The following is a 10,071-nucleotide window of genomic DNA, read 5'->3' as shown; positions in this document are numbered from 1 at the left end:
GGTTGATTTGACTTTTTTTTTTTAGCTAAAACCAAACCAAATCAATTATGTTTAGGTTTTTCTTTTCAATATCAAATCAAATCAAATCAAATAACTAGTCAGATTTTTTTTTCGATTTGACTCGATTTATGGATTTGGTGGGTTTTCTTTGTACACCCTACTTATAAGTATGTGTTTTGTTAATCATTATCTTTTTGTTTATATTTTTCTTAGTAGGAAAGACGATTTGGGGGTAGTGACCACGCAAACCCTCAAGGCCTGAGCCATTTCCTCCCCGACTCGCATCTCTGTGCAACCACACTTGTCATCAATCAATAGCTCTTTAACTCTCTCAATCCACATTCACTCTCAATTTCACTTGTTCTCCGATTCATCGATCCTCTGAGAAAGGGCCATGGCCGATGCAAATCCTGACGATCTCCTTTCCTCTAACACTTCCAAAGGTCTTAATTACTTTCTATTGGCTTGCCGAATGCTTAGTTTAGGGTTCATCCCATCTTATTATTTGGATTTTGAACTTGCTTGCTTTCATTTACACGCATCTTGAATTCTAGGGCTTCAGATCAGCCCCTATCTCCCAATGCTCTATTTGCTTTCCGTTGACAGAAGAATTACCAACTCAAGATAGTGTAGCACTGAGTCTTTTGATCAATAACTAATTGATGAGGGATTCCTTCTAGATTTGATGCTTTATCCACTACCTATAGGTCCTATATACTGTACATATTTTGTAAACTAGATGGTATTTGGCTGTAATTTTCCCTTTTATCTATCTGTATGAAGTTGTTGGTTTTCTCACTAAAGTGTCTTTGTTCTTCTAGTGTTTGATTCTCACAAGTAGATTTTCACTATCCATCCCTGAGATCTTTTTATTTATTTGCTTCTGGAATGAGTTTTTGGTCCCATTTTGTCATGTTTTAAAAAATAACTGCAGGTAATGATGACAACAAGCCTTTCATGGGCCAGCTTGATATTTCCAAAGGTAGAATATTTTCATTCTTGATTTTGATTGCATGCGGGCTGCGGATCTTTTTCTGATACTTTTTACATTCTCTTGTAATGCGTTGCTTTAGATCACACAATCGTGGACAGCAGCATTCCTTTGTCTCCGCAGTGGCTTTATGCTAAACCAAATGACACAAAGATGGTGAGTTTTTGGTCTAATTCTGTGACAAGCTTACTTTTCAGAGTAACTACCTCCCCATTTCTGCTATTCAATGGATAATTACATGATACAAACTATCGTGGAAGAGACAGATTAAGGCCTCATTTGTTTGCACTTAATGGAGGTCTGAATCTAAATGGTTCAGATTTTAAGCCATTAAGTGCATTTGTTTACATTAAGATCTAAACGCTTATTTGCTCTAAATAGGTCTTAATCATTAAGATCTTAAACAAAGTCTTATTTTCATTAAGAGGTGTTTTTTTATGGATAATTTTACACCACTCATTCCATAACCACCAGCCCCACCCCCATTCCCACCACCACCGCCATCCACCCCCAACCCCCAACCCCCATCTATGTTGCTCAGACTCTTTAAAAACGTCGACGGCTGCGTGTCGGATCTTCACAAAGTAGTGCATTTTTGAGGATCCTACACTGGTGCGACAACATTTTTGGAGAGTCCGAGCAACTTAGACCCCCACCACCACCCACCCCCACCCTTTACCCACCACCAACCCCCACCCCACTACCACCACCAACCTCACCCGACCCACCCACTATCACGCCGTCCCCACCCCACCCATCACCACTAACCACATCTGCCATCACAACCAACAGTCACCATCACGCCAATCACTACAACACCAACGTACTAGCTCCACCATAACAACTATCACTACCACCATTACTAGCCACTAGCATCACCACCACCTCTACAAAGCATCTCCACCATCACTAACGGACATAAATGTTTCACTCTTTTATCAAATAATAATTTTATTTGTTGAATTTATATTTATTTTCTATTATTTAGTTATTTTTTTTATTTGAATTGTGTGTGTATATATATATATATGTATATTTTTTTTTTGAAACTAAAAGATGCTATTGTGAGGTTTTGAACCCAGGTTACCTGGGTGCTAAATCTTTTGGCCGATTGCCAAACCAGTGCGCGCCCACTTGTGCCTTCGTGAATTGTATATTTATTATGTTTAAAATTAATATATTATGCACATTCAGATGTTGAAAAACAAACAATCTTAATCATTCAATGTTCAAACCCAGAGACAACATCTTAATCATTCAGATGTGCATTCAGATTCAGATGTCTTAATCTTAATGAAAACAAATGAGGCCTATGTAGAATTCGAAACTTGGCATAGTTATTTTGGACCTTAAGATAATATGATGATTTTTACACTCATTTTAGTCTATTATTATTTGGAATACTTGAGAGATGGTTTGCAGTTTGAGAGAAGTCGCAGATTCTCGTCAGACCAGTCGAGATGTGGATGTAAACTAGCCCCTCCCGGAGTTATAACATCATCTCGAACTCAATAGATCCTATAAAGTCTCCGTTGATTTTAAAAATGTCCTTTGTACACGATCGAGGCTTTTTACTAGCTTTCTCTATGATATGATGAATTGCACTTATTAACCAAAACTAGAAAGGAAATAGCTTGCTGCATCTGGAAATTCCCCTTTCTAACGATACAGGGAACCCTTGAGAATTAAGTGTTTTGTTCAGTCTTCGTGAAATCTTGTCGGTGTTGGCATCAAACCATATTAGACATAACCAAGATATTGACTTTGATCTTGTAGTACCCAGAGGTCTTGACTAAGTGTGTTCGGCCAGTTTAAGATATAAAATCTCACCCCTCTGATGGATCACACTAAGCAATTGGTGTAGAAGAGTAACAAAGGTTTTCGCTCGTTGATCCTGTAATTTTACTGTATTTACTGCCCATCAGCACAGAGGAAATACTTCTTTCATGAACGTCCGTTACTTGTGGCTTCGTAACAGTTCGAAGTCTTAAAACTGAGATTTATAAATTGTCACCGTGGATCCAAGCTCCTCTTATTGATCTAAACAAAAAAAGCTAGCTTGAAACAAGAGGAAAAAGCTTTTCCTCTAAACTTTGCCTGAGTTTCTGTCACCTTGTAGCATTAGTTCCCCATAGACTTTCTGCATATGAAATTCTTGAAATGGCTGTTACCATTTTCTGCTGCAATGTTAAACAGAACTGAAGAAAATTTTCCTTCATTTGTGACCTTCATGTTGGATTTATTCACCTGTGATCTTTTTTAAGATTTGGATTTCCAATCTTCTCTCTATACATATTTTAAGTGCTAGATGTTACACTTACCCATATTTCTTTTTGTACTGCTTGATGTTTTTCTAGTAAAAAGTTTTCTACCTGTGTTTTATTCACCTTAGGAAACGCGTCCGCCAAGCTCTCTGTCACTTGGAGGTTCTGTGGATTCAAGTCAGAAGGAGGCCTGGCGTACAGATGTACCTGAGGACAAAAAGGATTGGAGAAGGCCCACAGTGGAGACTGAGAGTGGGCGCCGGTGGCGTGAGGAAGAGAGGGAAACTGGCTTGCTTGGTCGGAGAGAACGAAGGAAAACCGATCGCCGTGCTGAGCATGATGTTAATAACCGCAATTCTGGGCTTGATACAAGACGTGATAGTAAGTGGTCTTCTAGGTGGGGTCCTGATGACAAAGAAAAAGAAAATCGCAGTGAGAAAAGGGTAGATGTAGATAAGGAAGACGTTCATAATGATGGTCAAACATTTGTTGCTAACCGTACTGTCTCAGAGCGGGAGTCAGATTCTCGTGATAAGTGGCGTCCACGCCATAGAATGGAGGCCAACTCGGCGGCTCCAGGTTCCTATCGAGCTGCTCCAGGCTTTGGACAGGAGAGAGGAAAAGTAGAAGGGTCAAAGGGATTTAACTTGGGTCGTGGGAAGTCTACTGGGACTATTGTAAGACCTTCCTCTGGGGGCGCAATTGGTGCTTCGCCATTTGAGAATTCTATTGCTGGAAAATCAAGAATCTCGACTGGCATATTTTGTTATCCAAGGGCGAAAACTCTTGACGTATACCGCAGGCAAAAACTTGGCTCATCTCTTGGTAGCATGCCTGAAAATATGGAAGAAGTACCCCCAGTCACTCATGTAATTGCTATCGAACCATTAGCTTTTGTTGTTCCTGATGCTGAGGAGGAGGTGAGCTACATCTATTACTTCATTTATTCAAACGTGTAGGTTTTCTAAGTGTTCAAGAAATATTTGATACCATAAAGTTGCTTGATCAATCTTATAGGCTGTCCTCAATGATATATGGAAGGGTAAAATTACCGGTAGTGGCGTTTCTTACAATTCTTTTAGGAAGGGTCACTCAATGGATAATGTCACAGGTAATTGTTTCTCAAACTCTATGTCCGGATGCGGTACTGAGTGCCACTCCCAGCCTGTCTATTATTTTTTTATTGAGTAGGATACGAGATTCAGTCTGATTTTGTTTTTGTATTTTCCAGAAACAGGGGATACGGAGCCCAACAATACAAAACAGGGTGCTTCCTCCGCTGATGTCACTGAAGAGACGGTTGATAGGTTACTGAAAACTTCATTAGGTGTTGAAGAAGCCAACACCTATAGCTTTGCTTACGAGAACAGTGTCAAGGTCAACTTGGATGGTGAGTAAAGTATTAACTCTATTTTTTGGAATTAATATCAGCTCTTCTCATCAAATAGTTTTTCGTGTTTGACTTCTGACAAAGGAACTTGTTTTTGATTCAGGAGGAGATAATCATGCAGGAGAGAAAGACAAAGTTTCTGAAGCTATTGCTGCGGATGGAACTTTGTTGACCAGGAAGAGAACTGACAATAGAGACTGCTTGAAAGACATTAGTGGGCCCCAATCTGATATTTCTGCCCTCAGCTTACCAGATTCCGGAGTAACCAGAACACCTACCTTTGAGAACATTCAACAACATGTTGCTTTTGATGGCAGTTCGAAGGTTTCTGATGATTCAAATTCTGTATTTTTGAAGTCCTCTTCAGAAATCTATTGGACCAACGTTCTAGGAAGGGGTATTCCACCTGAGGAGTTGAGTTTGTACTATCGTGATCCTCAGGGCGAAATCCAGGGGCCATTTCTCGGAGCTGACATCATTTCATGGTTTGATCAGGGATTTTTTGGTATTGACTTACCAGTTCGCTTGGAAGATGCCCCTGAAGATTCACCTTTCTTTGAACTGGGTGATGTAATGCCGCATTTGAAATTTGAGCATGAGTACGTTAATAGCACTAATCTTTCTCAGGCAGAACCATCTGCTGTACTAGAGGGGAAGTTGGATTCTGGTTTACGTAGCTCGGCTTCTGTTTCTGAGATGGCTGGTTCTGCTGCCATGGATGTCTCGAGCTGGCTGCCATCTGATTTTGATGGTCTTGGTGGATATCGTATTCAGTCAATACCTGATCATCCAGCTCGTCAATTTAAGCCTCCATATTCACAAAGTGAAGACTTTAACGATTTTGTTGCTCAAGATGAAGGTGAGTTAGCATTTTCACCTTGGATCCTTATTTTTTATGTCAATGCATAACCTATTGTGGCTTTGGAGGTGGGAATGTTGCCTGTTTCCTTGCAAATAGGCCATCGAGATCCTGGTCATTGATATTTAATGTGGGTGACCTTTATCTGTTGTTGTGCTATCTGATTCTTTAAGTTTCCATCTTCATTTGCAGAAATTGTGTTTCCAGGAAGACCTGGAAGCAGTGGCAATCCTCTTGGAAAAACTTCAACAGGATTTACTGATCCTTCAACTATCCACCGTGCAACTCCAAGCTCAATGTCTGAGGGTGGAGTTCCAAATCATGAAGAGACATTGCACCCACTTGGTTTATTATGGTCAGAGCTTGAAGGCACTACAGGAAGGCGTGGTCCTATCTCAGATGTTCCTTTTAGAGGAAGTGGCCAGGATCAAGTTCTAAACCCTGGTGTTGCAAGGGGTGGGCCATTTGGTGCCAAGACGGACTCAACCTCTGCTGTGGAGACATGGAATGATGCTTATAGAAGAAATGCTGTACCTGAACCCAACATATATCAAGATGCTATGGATGCCAGCCGCTTGTCGCACAGGGACCATGAACTGAACCGATTTGAGTTGGCAGACAAGCTGTTTTCCCAACAACTTCAGCAACAGCATCCTCATAATTTGATGTCTTCTCATAATAGTCACTTAAATGAAGCAATGCTGGAACGAGGGGCAAATCATAATTCAATACACCAACCACAGTTGGCTAGTCAGACTGGGCAGGATCTGGAACACTTTATGGCGCTTCAGCTGCAACAGCAGAGACAGTTACAGCTTCAACAACAACTGCAGCAGCAGCAACAGCAACAGCAGCAGCAGCAGCAACAGCAACAGTTCCATCAACAACAAATGCTAATGAAAGAACAACAGTCCCATGCTAGGCAGCTGGCTCTTGAACAATTTTTGCAGGGTCAAGCACGTGATTCAAGTCGTACACAATCACGTCTTGATGCTATTAGGCATAACAGTGCTCTGGAGCAGGTGTTGATAAAACAACAAATTCTGAGTGAACTGCAACAGCGTCCGCATCTTCCTCCAAGACATGCTGAATCATCTATTGAGCATCTTATTCAAGCAAAGTTTGGTCAAATACCACATCAAGGGCCTCAAAATGATTTAATGGAGCTCCTAGCACGGGCAAAGCATGGACAGTTGCACCCTTTGGAGCATCAATTCCTTCAACAAGAACAAGTACATGAGAGGCTAAGGCAACGTTTGGAGATGGAGGAAGATAGACAGATTGGTGCTGTCTGGCCTGTAGATGAAACAGGGCAGTATCTAAGAAATCCAGGTGTTGCTCGTCGAGCAAACTCTGGATTTGGTCCATTAGATATTTACCAACAGCAACAGATACCCTCTCCTGAAGAACACGTCAGTCATATGGAAAGGAATTTGTCTTTGCAGGATAGACTTCAGCGGGGTCTCTATGACACTGGATTACTGCCTTTGGAACGGACGGTGTCAGTACCTGGTGTTAATTTGGATGCTGTAAATCCTCTAGTGCGCGCACAAGGTTTAGAAATGCAAGATCCAAATTCGAGAATGCACTCAGCCGGTCATATGCCTGGTTTCTCGACTGGCATCCACTTGCAATCTCCTCCCCGTCCTCTGTTTTCAAATCAATTTCCTGCTCCGAATGCAGATACAAATGAAAATCATTGGTCTGAAAGAAATGGTCAGTTACCAGCTGATTGGATGGAAACTAGGATGCAGCAACTACATCTTAACGGTGAGAGGCAAAGGAGGGATTTTGATGTCAAAAGGGCTTCTGAAGATCAAAGTATGTGGATGTCTGCTGGTGCTAATGATGACAGTTCAAAGCGATTACTTATGGAACTGCTCCAGCAAAAATCTGGCCAGCAGTCCATTGAGCAAGCAGAAATGACCCGGGGGATTTTGTTTGAGAGGGGTTTTCACTCCGGTCACTTTTCAGCGACAAATGATTCAAACCGTTCGTTCAACCCTCTTTTAGACCAGGATGCAAGTCTAAACCAAGCTTTTACTATTGGGTCATATGGTTCTAATTCAGGTTTGCCACCACAGAGAGATCATGTAGATGAGATTGCCGGTAGTCTTGATGTTGGTGAGAGATTGCCCTTCAAATCTCATTCTGGAGCTTTATCTGAAGCTGAACCTGCCTTTTCCAGCATCAATGATGCCTCTCAGGTAATCTACAAGATCCTAGACATAGACATCTTATATGTGTTGGCAATGAAGATGTGCTCTTACATTTCAAGATGGTTATCTTGTAGGTACTTCTAGAGGCTCGCGAAAGTATCATTAGGCAAGCTGGTGCGACGACTGTAGAAGGGGAAATGCCAGTTAACTTGCTCAGCAGGCACACTTCACTCGGGACTGGAGGTTATTCTCTCTCTCTCTCTCTCTCTCTCTCTCCCCCTCTCCCTTTCTCGATATATAACATATACGTATGCTGTGTATTATATGGGGTGTGTGTGTGTGTATATATATGCGTGTCTGTGCTTGTGTATCCCTTTATCAAAAGAAGAATTTATTGTTTGACAGATTGTAATGTTTTCAAATCATCTTCAGGTGGAAATCTTGACTTCTACAATGACAAGAGTGATCGAGGAGATTTGGCTGCGGAGGAAATTCGCAAGGAACGGTAAGTGCTATCTTCTGTTTCTTCATGGAAAGGATTTATTTTATGTATGTCATTCTAATGGGCGTAGTTGGTAGTTTGGGAAATGAAGTAAAGTTTGTGCTTCAGCAGCTGCAACAATTTTATTCATATAAAATTCTTTGAAAGAGGAAATCGCCACTTGTAATTCCTGGGATGTAGAATTTATTGGTAAGATTCTATTACAAAAAGAAGGTAGTCTAATTCTAGAAGTAGGTTGGCTTACTAAGAAACTGATCTTTTGCTTTAGAGTACCGAACATTTTCTTTATGATATTTCATTCACTTGTCTACCATCTTCATTTTACTGATATTTGTACGCCATATATTGCATATATTTTAAATCAGATAAAGTATTTGTTAAATCAGTACCAAGCTGGTACTCTGAGGAGTACAACAGTTTAGTATTGCAGTTCTTCCCCTATTTTCCTCATATCATCCAAAAAATCCGAAAGGTTTATCAAATTTCTACCCTGCAGCCCTTACACCCGTTGTAAATTCATATTTTGTTAAGGTGCCTCTTAAAATAATGATGGAATCAGAGAAGATCATCATTGTGATTACCACTAGGTTTCAGTCGTAGGAAAGGTGATGTTTTGGCACCAATTAGGATGTTCAAAAACTTTCTCCCATTTTATATGTTTAGACGAATCACTGTCGTATATGGAATTTATTATTTTGTTGTAGTTGTGTTTTCATTCTGTAAAACTGTGTTGAGCAAATCTTCTGATTGTAATTTTTACATGGTGGGACTTCCTCCTTGATCAAAAGTTTTGCTCCTTATCTTTTTCCTTTTAGTGGTTAATATTTTCTTTTATCAGCTTTTTTCTGTAAAATTCATGGAAGAGTTGCCGACTACCTGTATATAGGACTAACTCCTATCCCATATTTATGTTGTGATATTGCTTCCCTGATATGCATCTGTATTTTGTTTCTACTTGGGTAGGATGGCTGTGACATCAAAAAGGCCAGATAACATCTTGCCGAAGCGTCCACCTGTCTCGCGTGTTTCTTCAACCCAGGAGGGTCTATCTGAGCTAAATTCTGATACCCTTGTGAGAGGCAAAAATCCTTCAGATGCCATGGCTTCTGAAGGTAGGATGTCTTTCTCCTTTTTGTTGCAATCGCCGTCTCTTATTGTGTGTTGGTATTACTTGTATTTCCTAGCTCATTTGCTCCTTGAAGATGTGTGGGAGGAATGTAATAGTTAATTTGATGTCTGCTATTCCCTTGTGGCTCTTGTAACAGTAGTTGCCATTCCCCTTGCATACTCATTTTATCCATCACTAATTGCTAACTGATGCTTGTATTAATTCTGTCACTAGGGGGTAATGTAGCAAATCAAGTTCCTGATGCTGTGACATCTGCAAAGAAAGATGGGCGCTTCCGACGAACTGCATCTTGTAGTGATGCTGATGTTTCAGAGACATCATTCAGTGACATGCTTAAGAGTAACGCTAAGAAGCCAACAGCTCAGGAGGCACATGCATCAGAGGCATCAGATGGAACACAGGGTGCCCGTGGTGGTAAGAAGAAAGGAAAGAAAGGGAGACAGATTGATCCCGCTCTTCTTGGATTCAAGGTTACAAGCAATCGTATCATGATGGGTGAGATACAACGGATAGAAGATTAGTGGCTGTACAGTTGTAACTTGTTAAGAGTCCCAATTTTTTTTGCTGTACAGATTCGAGTCATCTGTAAAATTTTCTCTACACATTTTCTTTTAGTCCATCCTATTTTATGTAGGGATGGCTGTTGAGCTGTAGTTACCGTTAGGTAGTAGCCAATTAGTTGGGATAACGTAGGAAAAGCTTGTATCGATTGAATCGTTATAGATACAAGCAATCAAGTAGAGCACAGGCACATCCTAACAGAAAGTTTTTCCTTTA

At 40.7% G+C, this 10,071-nt stretch overlaps 1 protein-coding gene across 2 annotated transcripts; it reads left to right on the top strand.

Annotated features, from left to right (window-relative positions):
* Window positions 1–202: 202 nt before the first annotated feature.
* Window positions 203–10,071, top strand: LOC132641315 (protein ESSENTIAL FOR POTEXVIRUS ACCUMULATION 1-like). 2 transcript variants are annotated; one of them, XM_060358259.1, is made up of 12 exons: window positions 203–443; window positions 935–982; window positions 1,074–1,147; window positions 3,384–4,175; window positions 4,273–4,366; window positions 4,487–4,645; window positions 4,749–5,504; window positions 5,697–7,711; window positions 7,798–7,906; window positions 8,096–8,168; window positions 9,129–9,277; window positions 9,508–10,071. In XM_060358259.1, the coding sequence occupies exons 1-12, from the start codon at window positions 395–397 to the stop codon at window positions 9,813–9,815; spliced, it is 4,626 nt and encodes a 1,541-aa protein (XP_060214242.1). In that variant the 5' UTR covers window positions 203–394; the 3' UTR covers window positions 9,816–10,071. The 2 variants fall into 2 exon arrangements, with proteins under 2 accessions (XP_060214242.1, XP_060214243.1); XM_060358260.1 differs by lacking the exon at window positions 9,129–9,277 and having other exon boundaries at window positions 9,508–9,651.

This window comes from Lycium barbarum, chromosome 5, assembly GCF_019175385.1.
Source record: "Lycium barbarum isolate Lr01 chromosome 5, ASM1917538v2, whole genome shotgun sequence".
Classification (NCBI taxonomy): Eukaryota; Viridiplantae; Streptophyta; class Magnoliopsida; order Solanales; family Solanaceae; genus Lycium; species Lycium barbarum.
Note: the sequence above shows the minus strand (reverse complement) of the source record. Positions and strands in the feature narration are given on the sequence as shown.